The sequence below is a fragment of the Camelus dromedarius genome, chromosome 20 (genome assembly GCF_036321535.1).
Source record: "Camelus dromedarius isolate mCamDro1 chromosome 20, mCamDro1.pat, whole genome shotgun sequence".
Taxonomy (NCBI): domain Eukaryota; kingdom Metazoa; phylum Chordata; class Mammalia; order Artiodactyla; family Camelidae; genus Camelus; species Camelus dromedarius.
Genome location: NC_087455.1, coordinates 24,499,977 through 24,514,963, shown reverse-complemented (window position 1 = coordinate 24,514,963; position 14,987 = coordinate 24,499,977). Strand labels below are relative to the sequence as shown.

Genomic DNA, 14,987 nt, shown 5'->3' with positions numbered 1-14,987 from the left:
TACAATATTCAAGAAGATATTTATAAAATTCAACTTATACTCCTATTTAGGTTTCTGAAGCTGCCTAATAAGTGACTAAGGAGACACTTAAGGAATTAAGAAACAGTAACCTTATTTGTTAATAGCCCCAAACTGCAAACAACTAAAATATCCTAAAATAGGTACATGGTTAAACAATGTGGTACATCAATACCATGGAATACAACTTAGCAATAAAAAGAAACAAATTACTAATATGTATGATAGATAACTTGGATAAATCTCAAGGGCATTAAGAGTAGAAAAGGCTAATCTCAAAAAAGTCACATATTGTGTAATTCCACTGCTATAACATTTTCATAACAACAAAATTATAGATAGAGAACAGATTAGTGGTTGCCAGGGGTTAGAGCTTGTGGGAGTACCTGTGACTGCTAAGGGGTGTAGTATGAGGGAGACTTCATGATGATGACAACTCTGTATCTTGACTGCCTAACAGTTAAACAAAAAGTGATACAAATAGCACAGAACTATTTACACCATTGGTACCAATGTCAATATCCTGGTTTTGATATTGTATTATAGTAACATAAGAGGAAAAAAATTGTTTTAGCCTAAGTTTAGGATGCATAGGATCCATCTGTATTATATCTGCAACTCCTATAATTATTCCAAAATGAAAAGTTAAAAAAGCACACACTTACACACACAGGAAATAAAATGAAACACAGCCAATTTTATTCAAATTCTCCAAAATTATACTCAATATGTTAATTGTTTCTAAAATGTTTCACCTTTATATAATGGTTTTATTATTTCATCTTTCTTTTATAGTTTTTTTCATTTTTTTTCTTTACAGTTCTTCAATAGAAGCCAGAGTCCTGAGTTGCCCAGTTAGGAGCCTAAAATAACACAAAGAGAAATTGACACGGTGAAACATACTTTCTGAAAAAGCTAACTTAGAAAACAGTGATACTAGTGTTTTCTTTTAGCACTATTCCTGCCAAACCATCCTCCAAGATTTTAACAACCTCTGCAATTACTAAATGTGAGGTGCCTCACTTAGAATAAAACAAACATATCAAAATACCATCTGATACAGTTTTTGACAAATTATAAAGTATAACAGTTATCACCAATATTATAACAAAAATCAACACAAACTGATCCTCAAGCATATAGAAACACCATTATATGAAAGTTATTTTTCAGGCTCAGTTATTTTAGACTCAGTTGGAATCGGCAAAGACAGTAATTTCCTAATTCTTCCCTATCTTTTAATACTGAAGGACTACGCTAAAGACACAAACCTGTTGCTAAAACTTCAATCAAAATAGGTCCTCGAATGTACCACAACTGCTTCCTAAAACTTCCTATCCTCCAGTTATACATAATCATAATGGCTAAAGAGAATTAAAGGTGGTATGAAATCCCAAAATTACAAGACCATTCAAATTCTTTTAATATATAATATGCAGGATTTCTACCAAAAATGGGTATATACTTTTCTGACAGTTTAATGACTATCAGATAAAATTAAAGATCAGTATTAATAGATATAAGATCAACATTTTTATAAAAGTAGTTCTTTAGATTTAAAAGGAACACAAATTTCAAGCATTTGAAAGAAGCCTACACATATAAGTTATCATCTGCCAGTATCAAAATGATGTGTTGAAACACTGAGGAAAAGAGTTAATGAAGGCACACAGGAAGACTAAAAGAAAAAAGTTATGTTAGGAACACTAATTTTTTTTTAGTTTCCTTAACTAATGCATAATACATCTAAGAGAAATTCTTTTCAATTTAGTAATTTCTTAAAATGTTTGCCACCCCCCAAAACAAAATCAGATACAACCAATATTAATTTGTTTTCAAAGGAGGTCCATGTAACAATTATGTTACATTATTGCTAAATTCCAGACAGAGTAGAAGATGTGTGGTTCTTACCTCTGACCTACTATTCTGATTCAGTTTCTTCTCAATATTCATGGCCAACATCTGGCTTCTAAATGAAAGGCTTTTGGTCTTTTCAATCACTTGCTGATAGGGTGAGACTGCATTGTTACCCATAACCACATGACCCTAAAATGATACAGAGGGAAATTGATCCTATAATGTTAACAACCAAGTTTCCCAGGTAAGTCACGAGTATGACATCACAACACTACATGCTTGCTGCACACATTTTTATGTTCTATAGAGATGACAATATTCATCCAACAACACAAAATAGGAGGTTGCCATTGCCTTCAAAGACTTATTATACATTAAAACAAAACGCATTCTTAACAGAATAAATGTCCTCATGAAAGCTACCCCTGAAAGTATAAAATAATCAGCAACTGATATCTAGTATGTAGCACAGTGAGAATACTCACTAATTTAGAATCAATCTTGGCATCCAGTCTTGCATTTCTAATCAAATTTACAATCCACCTTTCAGCTTCTTCTGGAGTCATGTTCAGTTTATCTGCCAACATGCTAATGAATAAGAAAAAATGGCATTAACTAAGTCTAAAAACTTAGTTTTTTATCCATAGGCTTTGACCCCCACACTCTGCTTAGAAACTTTCAGGTATTTATGAGTCACCTTCTCTTAAATAGTTTGACTCTTAAAACTGCACTGTTCATGTTTGTGTTATTATCTTGTACTGTTCATGATCTATCTACAATCTGGGGATCTAGATTCTAGATTTTTCTAGAATCTAGAAAATCTAGCTTCTAGAAAAGGTAGGTTAAATGGCCACTGAATTTGAGGAAAAAGAGACAGGTACACATACACAGAAAACATGAGAGGGACACAGGAAGAGAGAAAGATGACCGATACCAAACTCTGATCTGAAGTCTTTGATGTCATCAACTAACAACATGCATTTTATTTTTCTAATTTCATGTGTGATCAGATTGAAAAACAGGCCATTGCAGGGCTTAATTTATCAGGACTAACACAAAGCACAAGCCTTCATAGTAGATAAGTCAGTCAGTCAGCCGACAAAAGAGATTCTACGTGTGCATGTATATAGCATTTAAGAGGACAGTATACATATATGCATATATGGGTGTTTGTAAACACAAATATTAACTGTCCCTTTTCACTTGTCTTCAATGAAGATATTAGATACTTGCCAGGCCTTCTAATATTATCACTGATTTAACAAAGAGAACTAGAATATCAATAACAAAATTACTCCTGAGAATATTGTAAGCTAAAATTTTGGGACTGATAGCATTCCCAGTTTTTAAATATAAATATTCAAGACACTGGTGAACATATAACTATGTAATTCCAGAGCTCCCAACTCAAAAGTAACCCAGTTAATAAAAATACCTTTATGAGAATAATATAATCTGTGCTATCCCTATTTTATATGTTTACTGGCAAAGTGTTAAAAGAATTTCATTCCCTAAAATTTGCTTGAAGTTAAAAACATGATGAGTATGAGCCAACTCAATCATAAAACTCCCTGAATTTACATGTCAAATTCTGTTCTGTGTTTTTAATGATCAATTTTGTTAAGAACACATTCTTAGCAAACATAAAGAACAATTAGTCCACAACTTTTACTTTGTTTTCATTTTATTCTCCATATCACGTTCTCTAACCAGACCTCATTTTATTTAGGCTACTAAAAGTAGGGAAATGTGTCAATTTACTTAAACAACTAGGCATTTTCTTGACTAGGAAAAAATCCTGCAGCTGGTGTTTCCTGTGGCTTCTCAATAAACTCCTTATGGTTCCCGCTGGTGTTTGACTTATTTTAGAGATGTGTAAATTTCATTCTCTTCTACACTTCTAAAATAAGCAATTGTCTAATACTTTTACCTGAAGCTGTTACTCTAAAGGTAAAGAGAGGTAAAGGTAAAATTTTCCAAAATACACTCATTAGTTTATCATCCCCTATAACAATTTCTCTTTTGTGTGTCTCCTGTATTTCTTCAAAAGACAACTCTTTAAAGCAAGGCCAAGACCATTTTATTCTGAAAAGCACAAATGAAACTCCAATCCTCAATATCTCTATATACTGCTTTTAAAAAACAGAAATGTTATTCCTAATAGCCACTAATTCCATATAGTTGGCTTCATAAACATTTTTAAAAAATTATAATACAAAACCTGTTTATGGAGGCTGTTTACATAATTAGAATTATAATGAAATATTCAGTCTCACGCCTTCTCACTGCCTGTATCATATAAAGCGAGAAGTCCTATCAATTATCTCCTTAATCACTGCCTCTTAGATAAGTTCCCCAGTAAGCTACTCTCATCTTGACTCTCCTCCCCACCAGCCAAACTAAACCTCTTTGCTCATTAAACATGCCATGTTTTTAACCACTTTAGGGCCTGTGCACATGCTGTGCCTTCTGCTTAAAAGGCTCATCTACTCTTTCCTTCACTGAGCTGTGTGTTACATGGGTCTCAGCTAAAACAGCCTCTCCCCCGCACCAGCCTTCCAAGACACCTCTTCCAACCATGACATATCTGTTCAATGTTTTCAAAGCTCGTATTTTTTTTTAAAGTATTCACAGAGCTGTGGTGATTTTGTTGAATATCTGCTTTTATGATAGGCTGTATATGTAACCTAAAAGCATGAACCATAGCTTCCTTATTCACTGCTATATACCTGGTAATTAGCAAAATGTTCAGTACACAGGAAGCAATTAATAAATATTTACTGCCTGATTCCTACCCTAGTCACTACCCTAGATCAGACTTACTATTTCCTTGTTTTCTAACTAAGCTACCTCGAGTGTCTCCTTAATCTATTTTACACAGTTGCCAGCTTAGTCTAAAAGCTCAACTAGCCAGTTTGTTCCCAAATTCCTTTCAAAACTTTAATAGAGCTCTTCTACAAAAACAATAAAATTCAAACTTCCAATTTTCTTTCATGGTTCTCTACAATTTAGCTACAATCTAACTTTCCAGCCTTCTTTTACTCTTCCTCGTGAATACCACACACAAACCAAACCAACTCTCTTCCTTGTCATTCATTCAACAAAAATATGAACTGTGTTAGACTCTGGTGACAACATACAGTCTATTTTCCACTTTTATAAAGTTTAAAGCTGGGGGCTATGGAGCAGGGGACAATCATATAATCCCCCAAATACATAAACTATGTTAAGTATAATGATGAAAAGTGGAAGGAGCTATGTGAGTGCAAAAGGGTTTCCCAGTTCTTGTCTTGAGGTTTAGGGACAATTTATATAAAGAAATATTTAAGGTCAAATTTTAAGATAAATAAAGAAAATTCTATTCTGTATAACTCCACCCATAATTCTCCATCCCTCTTTCTTTACACCCATTTTCTAAGTCTCATATTCCAACATGGCTGGAGCACTCTGGCAATATGCATCAAGAGTCAAAAATGTCTGCATGTTCTGACCATAATGCCACTTTGGGGATTTACTGCTTTGCACTGTGCTTGCTGATCCTTTACTTATTAAATCAAGTCAAAGAAAAGCTTGAAATAAGGTCCAAGAAGTATTATTAAATTATTGATGGCATGTCAGGTAATCTAGGCTACCAATCATTCTGAGAATAAATTAGAGAAAGTGGCAATAATCCAGTTTCTTTAAGTAACAGGAAAATATACACAGTAAAAGAAATTAAGTGATTAACAGAAATCCTCAGGAGTCCACAATTCTCCTTCATTTAGCTGATTTTATGAAAAAATTAGTAAAGATTTAAAATTAAAAGGTAATATCCTATTTAAAGCCTAAAAACCCAAAAAAGTTGCCTTAAGCTACCTATACCATGCTTATTCTGTGTTATTTAAAATAATTCAGTTTATGAAAACTAAAAGACAGAATGTATCAAAATGCAGAATTTCTGAGAAAAATATCTAATTCAACCTAGGTTTTGAACTCAAAAATAACTTCCAGATTATTCAGATTACACTAAAATTCTCAACCTGTCAGTAGGCAGCTTAAAGACATTTTATTTATTTGTGTAAATCCCTTAAAGATATATATATCTCGATATATATATAAAAATAAATCTCTTTTAGTTGACAAGCTTTCCTGCTCAAGTGATAAAACAACATGATATTGAATATGTTAAGTAAGAAATACCTAAGGCCACCAAATAGCTCAAGCAATCTTGAGGAAGAATAAAGATGGAGGCATCATGCTCCTTGATTTCAGACTATATTACAAAGCTACAGTAATCAAAACAGTACGTTACTGGCATAAAAACAGACACATAGGTCAATGGAACAGAATAGAGAGCCAAGAAATAAACTCAAGCATATACAGTCAATTAATTTATGACAAAAGAGCCAAGAATATACAATGAGAAAAGAACATCTGCAACAAATGGTGTTAGGAAAATTGGACAGCTACATGCAACCAAAAAAAAAAAAAAAAAAAAAAAGAAAAAAAGAAAGAAAGAAACTGGACCACTATCTTACACCATATATAAAAATTAACTCAAAATGAATTAAAAGACTCAGACATTAGACCTGAAACCATAAAACACCTTTAAAAAGAAAAAAAAGAAAAAAAAAAAAACCCAAAACACAGGTGGTAAGTTCCTTGACATCTCTTGGTAATGACCTTTTTTGGATTGAACTTGAAGAAAAAAATTCCTATAGAAATAATTCAAGAGACTTTCCCAGAACTGGAGAGTATGAGTTTCCAAATTAAAGGGCCCTATATGAAGAATTAAAATAGACCTATACTAAGACATATCATTGTGAAATTTCAGAGGATTGGGGACCACAAGAAAAAAAATAAAGACAAAAAACTTCCACATTTCCAGAGAGAAAAACAATAGATCCATATAAAAGATGAGGGGGGAAAAATAGCAAATTGGAGTACCATACCTAGCAATACCACCACGAAGTGTAAGAGTAAAATAGACAATTTTAGATGTGAGAAAATTTACTTCCAAATTACTCTTCCTTATAAAGCTATTGAAGAATATGCTTTACCAAATATGATAGCAAACCAAGAAAAGGGAAGGCACAATGTCCAAGAAACTGGAGCTCTGTCATAGGAGACAGGCTAAGTGAATCCCCAGGACAAATGACAGAGACAAAAATGAACCCAGCACAAAGAACAACCTGTCCAGACTTTGAGGAAGACAACATAGATAAAATAATCAATTCTGAGACAAGATTTACAAACTGGCAAAGAATCTAAAGCAGAAGTCATGAAAAAAACATAAAGAAGAACAACCAAATGGGGAAAACTGGCAATTATCAATTCCAGGGAAAAAAAATACTGGATACTACAAATCTACCTTATTTGAAACAATTTGGTGCTAGTTCAGAAATCAACACACAAATTATAAAAGATTACAGATTATATGAGAATTTAAAATGTGATATGGGTGGCATTTCAAATCAGTGGGAGGAAAAATAGTTTTTCAATAAATCATGTTGGCTAGCTATTTGGGGGTAGAGGGGAATGGGGAAGCTACTCTATTTCATAGAAAAATCTTAGATGGAGTTAAGCTGGAGAAATAAAGCCATGAAGGTCCTAGAAGAAAACAGGTAAACAGCATATAAACCAATTATGAGAAACTTTTAAAATACAAAATCCAGTACCATATAGGAAAAGCTTAATAACTTTGACTAAATAAAAATGTAGATTATTCCTTCAGGGGGAAAAAAAGAAAGAAAACAGAATCCTAAGTGCTATTTCAGTAAAAATAAGTATTTCATACTCTATTCAATTTCATTAATTAAATATATTCATGACACTTAGCACAAAACCAGATACTTGTTTCTGGGCAGTAATTAAGACCAGTGGTCCCACTTAAGAACTTAAGGTAAGAACATAAGAACATAAATCTAAGAAATCTAGAGAACCAATTAGGCTTCCATCAACTCTAGGCTGATGGTCTATCAGGTTTTCAATAACCAATCTTTTAGATAGTCAGATCTTTTCTGAACCTTTCCATAGCCCCTGCCCTGAGGTATCTTAACAAATAAGGACTTGGGGTCCAGCATTTCACAGGCTTATTAATTACCTGTTTAAATAAACTGGCTTTCCAAATTTTATTTGATAAGCACATTTCAAGTAGTATTGACTAAAGTGTTAAGCTATGGAAACCTCTGGCCTGCTTTTCACTGAAAACCGGCTAACTATTCAATGCATACTTAAAGAACCCCATCTTTTTTAAGGGTATGCTATAACAACTAATTAAAGAATAAGTGTTACGTATAAACTGTGCTTAATTAATTGTATGATTAGGAGGAAATAGAAGAAAGAAAACGGGAATATTGAGAAATGCTAAATGCTGTGTGTGACAAATGAAAATCTTCACTGAATTTTCCAACATCTCATTAGTCAAAATTACGAGTATATTACTTTACATAGACATGGTAAACAATCTTATGGTTACCAGGGAAAAGCGGGTGGGAAGGGATAAATCTGGGAGTTTGAGATTTGCAAATGATAACCACTATATATATAAATAGATAAAAAACAAATTTCTTCTGTATAGCACTGGGAACTATATTCAATATCTTTAACCTTTAATAAAAAAAAGAAGAGTATGAAAATGAATATATGTATATACATGCATGACTGGGACATTATGCTCGTACACCAGAAACTGACACACTGTAAATGACTATACTTCAATAAAAAAAAGAGTGTATTACTTTATAGTTAACACAGAAATGCAATGATAAATGGCTGTTAAAAGTATTTTATCTCCATCTGGAAATGTACCTTTTTATTTCTTTCTAATATCAGGAAGTATAATTAAGAATATAAATTGCTATGTGGTAATAAAAACTTTAAGAAAAATATCAAGATTAAAATGTTACTTAATAAAATAAGCAAAGTAGAATGACCTCATAATTTAAATGCAAGAACAACTGGCAAATACATACTTTTGTGAAAAGCCAAAACTAACTCCCGTAAGGAAATTATATTAATGTATGCTCCCAACATGTTTACCATACACATTCAAAATATTACTTCCATACTTTGTTTTTATCTACAACTGAACACTGGCCCAAGAATTATTCTAGAATAGCTTTTAAATTTCAGACACGTACCATATCTGATAAACTATTCAGCTATACTAAATTAAATCCCATCATAGTAATCTTTTTTGACAGATGTTGCATACTTTATAGTAAACAGATTTGTAACTTATCCTACAAATCTACAGGATTATATATAAACTGATAAAAACATTCTTAATATGCATTTTTATAAAGATAAGACTATCACATGTTCTCACAGTCATTTAGTGAAGAGCCCTATCAACAGAGACTGTTCTAAATCACAAATGGAAAAAGTTATTTAATAAACAGCCATGACGGGGGGAGGGTATAGCTCAAGTGGTAGAGCATATGCTTAGCATGTACAAGGTCCTGGGTGCAATCCCGAGTATCTCCTCAAAAAATAAATAAATAAACCTAATTACTCCCTCAAAAAAAGTAAAAATAAAAAAAAAATTTTTAATCTGAAAAAACATAAATGAAACACCCAGGGAAAAGGGGAAGGGTATAGCTAAGTGGGAGAGTGCATACTTAGCATGCAAGAGGTCCTGGTTTCAATCCCAATATCTCCATTTAAAATAAATAAATCAATCAAATTACCCTCCCCAACCAAGGGGGAAAAAATCCCCAAACAAACAAAAACAAACAAAATCAAAAAACCACCAGCTATGGGTTTTATAATACTGAATAACATTTGAAATGTGTCCACTGAAGGGAAGAAAGGGAGACAGAGACAAATCCCTTCCCCTCTACACTTAAAAAAGATCAAATATCAAATAACTTTAAATTAATCAGAAGCAGAGATAGGCCAGCATAAACTAGTGAATGGAGTAGTTTGTCATAATTAGTATACACTGGAAAAGAGTCTACTTAGATACTTCATTTAGAGAGTTACCAAGGTTCACTGAACCTTCAATCCAAATTACTTCTCTGACTTTTCAATATGTAAGTTATGTCTGTGTCATTCTAATTACTCTGTATTTTTCTTCAAAATGCCTCTCATAATTTGTAACTTTATCTTTATTTAATATCTGTTTCCTCATCTTGATTTTAAGCTCTGAGGCTGTGCTCTCTACTTTCTTCCCAGTGCCTGGCCAGAAGAGGCTCTCATTCACATTTGTTCTATTTTCTTCTTTCAACAACTATACTATACTAGTTATACTGCACATTAATTCCATCGTGATCACAGCAGTGTATTTATCCTCTCTGGAAAGTTGAACACTCTCTTTTAGAATTTTTTTTTTTTTTGCATCTTCTTGAAATGACAAAATTACAGAAATGGAGAATAGATGAGTGGTTGCCAGGGGTTAAGGGAGTTGGGGAGGGAAGCGGTTATGGCTATAAAAGAGCAATCTGAGGAATCCTTTGTGATGTTTGTACCTGAATATATCAACATCAATACGATGGGTGTGATATTTTACTATGGTTTGCAAGATGTTACCATTGAAAGAAACTGTGTAAAGTACACAGGGGATCTCTTTGTTATTTATGACTGGAGGTAAATCTGTTATCATCTTGAAATAAAAAGTATAATTTAAAAAAGGAGGTTTTGTATCAGAATTACTTAGAAGAACTTTAAAAACTACAAATGCTGAGATCTCCCCCTCCCAACCCTGAGAATGTTTTAGTTTTTTAGGGGTTGGATTCTGTCATCCATTATTTTTGTTTATTTCTTTTTGAAGCTTCCCTCTTGATTCTAAAGTGCAGTTAGGACTATGATCACTAATTCAGAGCAATGATTCCCCAAGGCTGACTGCAAAAGAAACACCTGGGAAATTTTAAACCAGATTCTCAAGCCTTGATACCAGAGATTTAGAAAGTCTGCAGTAAAGCCGCAAAATCTATTCTTAAGTCGTTGTTGGTTTTTTAAGTTCTCCAGATGATCTTGATGTATAGCTAGGTTTAAAAACCTCTGGATAAGAGAACAATAATTTTTCTATGTATTGTTGAAAGGTAAACATTAGCTATGCTTGTCATTCATTATCAGAGATTCCAAGTCCTTGGGGGTCTGAATTAAGATATTTGCTGTACTTATAAAAGCCCAACTTAGATGCTTAACACTGTTTTCAGCCATATTCCTAACCCATTAAAGCAGCTCTAAAAACACAAAGAAGCTTACCTCCAGGACTGAGTTCTACTGGCCACATATCCCCCACCACCAACCCCCTAAACCTTATAACCTGAGATCTCGTTGCTCTAAGAATCATGTCTTTTTTTCATATTATATTAAAAATGTTAAATCACTGATTTTTTTCATTCCATTACCCTAGCAGGCTGTAACTGTGTGCCTAAAAAAATGGCAACCTTATGCAGTGGTTCTCAATCCTGGATGTGCTTTGGAATTGTCACCCTAAATGGGCCCTATTTATTACACAGCATCACATAGCACAGCATACACGGAAAATCTAATTCAGAAAGTTTGGGGTGGCTTTATGGAACCTATATTTGTAAAATAAAAACCAAAGCTCAACAGAATCTGAGACAGAATTAAAAACTGACTTAATGGTTTCCATCTTTATCCTTTGGCTCAAGTGATACACTAATGACAAATTAGTCTAAATCTGCTATTTCTAAAAATATGAACTGCTCACAATGAAAAAGAAAAAAACAATTACAATGAGGGACAATACAATGAATGTCAGACAACTATTAGCTCAGGGCCTTTCATTAAATAACACCTAAGCAGCTAAATGTCTCTGAGCCTTCAGTTTCTCAGCTATAAATGGGTAGCTACAAAACAAAGGATTGTACTGACTCAATGTTTTGTAAAATTGGGTTTCCAGAGTCAGAGTTGTATGGTTCCACAAAGGTGTCTAAATAGTCAGGAGGGAACCTAAATAGAGGTACAGGCTAAACAAGGTGAAGGGGCTCTGATTTGATCTGCTCATATGCATACATAAATGTATACTCATATATATATATGTTATATATATATATAACATTGCATTTGAAAACAAGTCCTACATATACAATTTAAAAACCATGTTTTGAACTTGAAATCTGAGCCACACTTAAAGTGCTCAAAAGCCATATATGGCTATCGGCTACCATACTAAACAATGCAGATACACTTCCAATACTTCAGAAGTTCTACTGAAAAGTCCTACTGTCAATGATTCAATAGCTGTGTGCTGTTAGATTAGAAACTCCCTAAGATTCCTTCCAGCTCTAAATTCTTCCCCAACATTTGAAGAAAATGCATTAATCAATGTAAAACATTCTACAGGTATGCAAAAATATTCAACTAGCCTAAGTTTAAAAAAAAAAAAAAAACTATCACTGGAAGAAAAAAAGATTTCTGGACTTTAAAAGCCACTAAATACTTTAGACTTTGTCTAAAGTCACAAAAAACTACAGGAATCAAAGAAAAAAAATTCAAAAACTACATTGACATGTTTAGAAGGATTCTTTGAGAAAGACAAAGTCACATGAAAGTTTATAAAAGCTACTATATTACCTTCTTTGAGCTATACACGGCTCTTGAGTGCACATGTATCTATTTTACCATTAAGGATAGAAAACTGAATCCCAAGAAGCAAAATAATGATTTAAGGTCCCAGAGTTAATACAGGGAAACTGGAATAAAAAACCTTACTCATGATACCTTAGGAGGTACCTAAGAAGGTACCTAACTAAAGAAGCAAACATCAAAGTGAAAAATCAGTAACACAGACAAAAATAATGGACAAAATTCCCTAATGCAAAGGAAAGAAACTAATTTAACAAGTATTTACTGAGCATCATTATTTACAAAGTCAGTATATTAGGTGCTAAAGACCTATTTTTTAAAAAAGAGTCTGCTCTCAGAAGGCTTACAACAGGGTAAACAGTTAAATAAGTTCTGAACAACAACAACAACAAAAAACACCCAAGTGATCAGTTTCTAATGAGAAATGGGGAAAAGTCTACAAGGAAAATCAAAATATTAACATCCCTCTTTCTCAAGCCCGAATTATAAATCTTTCTTTAAAAAAGCAATGCAGGAATTCAGTTATCTATTGTCCACCAGAGTCCCACCTACCTATTTCACAAGCAATGACATATTAGGAATTCCCAAGTATTCTTTAAGAGAACTAAGATTTTTAAAATTATTCATCTGCTAGCTATAGTGAAGTACTAGTAAGTTGAAGTCAAGGCGTCAACTCCCAGAAAAGCCCCACAATCACTATAAATCGAACTCTGAATAACCACTACAATGACAACCCACTACAATTAGGCAAGCAAGTGTGGATGCCTTAACAAAAACAAATGGCACTAAAGAAAACTTTTGGTCTACATACAATTCCTATGAGGCAAACATTAAAGTAGTAACTTTTTAAACATTTATAGAGTATTTACTGTTCGACTTCATCTGTGGCCAAAGGGCACTGGTTATTTTTCAAATTCTAGTATGTAAAATTAGTTTCTAATAGTTACATAAGTTTCACGATTTTTCCCCAATAATTTTCTCATACAACAGAGAAAATTTCAACTGAAATTCACCATAATTTTTCCATGTTTCAACATTTTACAATGTCCTAGGAGTTTACTATATGAGAATTCAAATATATAATTAAATAAAACAAACTCAATTAACTAAAACAATTACCAAATATGGTCTTTTTTAATAGTATTTCTGATTTACTAAGGACTAACTCCTTATTTGAACTCCTGTTGAAAACCATTCTGAAACTGGTTATGGCTCTTTTCTCCCTACGTAATAATATAATAGTACCCTTTTAAAAGGTAACTTTAAAAAAGTAAATTATAATCATAATACTGCCTTGAAGTTATCATTTTCAAAAATCATGCTGCCCCACAGGTGGGACATGGAAACTAAAGAAGATAAAGAAAGATCTTTAGTATCCTACAATTCAAACAAAAGTTAGGATTTTTAATAAATCAATGAAACTTCTTCTTTTCTTCTAAAGCAAAGAGAAATAAAACAAAACTCTAACTGGAATCCTATTAAGTATAACTCTATAATAAATAAAAATTGCTAGGAATTTAAAAGTAGAAAATATAAGTCAAATCAGAGTGTTCTTACTTAATGCTGATGCACTGATGGATGCGACAAAAAGTCTCAAATATAAAGAGACGGGCATTTTCAATGAAATCCTCAAGACAAGCCACCAAGAAGAAATCATTCACTAGCACCTATGTGCACGAAATATAAAAGAAAAAAAAATTAATGGTGCTAACAAGCAATTTTTAAAAATTTGTTTCAAATACTTTGTGTGCCTTACTCATTATTCCATTCACAATCTCTCATCTAATACCACAAGTTCTACACCATAGCACTTTCTAGAACACTATGTTCAAGTCTAACGATTCAAACAAGTGAATGTTACAAGAAAAAGACAAAAGATCTGCAATGTTTCCTTGTTCTTTCATTAACTTGAACTACCTTGTGACAAAGCTTTGTCCTATTATGCTACATAAATGCTCTGTAAATATTTTCCAGCTATTTAAAAGTTATGAATGGACTAAAGATATGCAAACTTCTGTGATAATAAGTAGACCTGGAAATCTACAAAAGAAAAAAATTCAAGAGGTGGCACCTATTCCACAGGTGGTATCATAATTAAAAGAGAATACTTTAATTCAAGAACAGGAACCAAATGCCCCATTGCCCAGGCAAGGCCTAGATACTTAATTACAAATATACATCAATATTTAACAATGCTGCATTTGGCTGTACGTACACAAGTTATTATACTGAATTCCAATTTTGTCTGTTTGAAAATCACCTCTGAAGATATATTTATACAATTTTCTTTTCTTAGACATATAAGATCTTAGTCCTTCAACAAACTATTCGCATTTTTGTGGTAACATTTGAGTTCAAAAATGAAATTGACAAGTAGTAACTTGTGAATTTGGTAAATGCATTTAACAGGTAAATTCTTAGTTTCTCAAAACTTGCAAACTAATTTATTCAAAAAACCCATACATCTATTTCAGTAGCTCTGAAAGTACCTTTAGTTTCTACCAACCAAAAGACACTCTAGTTAAAAAATTAAAACTCTTAGCTTGACTGATTTATAGCAAATGTTAAATATA

At 32.7% G+C, this 14,987-nt stretch overlaps 1 protein-coding gene across 1 annotated transcript in view; it reads right to left on the bottom strand.

The window, feature by feature from the left end:
• Positions 1-695: 695 nt before the first annotated feature.
• EIF3E (eukaryotic translation initiation factor 3 subunit E) overlaps positions 696-14,987 on the bottom strand; it is a 40,395-nt gene continuing 26,103 nt past the window's right edge. The window contains exons 10-13 of the mRNA XM_010985132.2: positions 13,972-14,081; positions 2,361-2,463; positions 1,930-2,064; positions 696-881 (exon numbers count right to left, since the gene is read on the bottom strand). Of these exons, the coding sequence (XP_010983434.1) occupies positions 843-881; positions 1,930-2,064; positions 2,361-2,463; positions 13,972-14,081 (387 nt within the window). The 3' untranslated portion in view covers positions 696-842. The remainder of the gene's footprint in view (positions 882-1,929; positions 2,065-2,360; positions 2,464-13,971; positions 14,082-14,987) is intronic.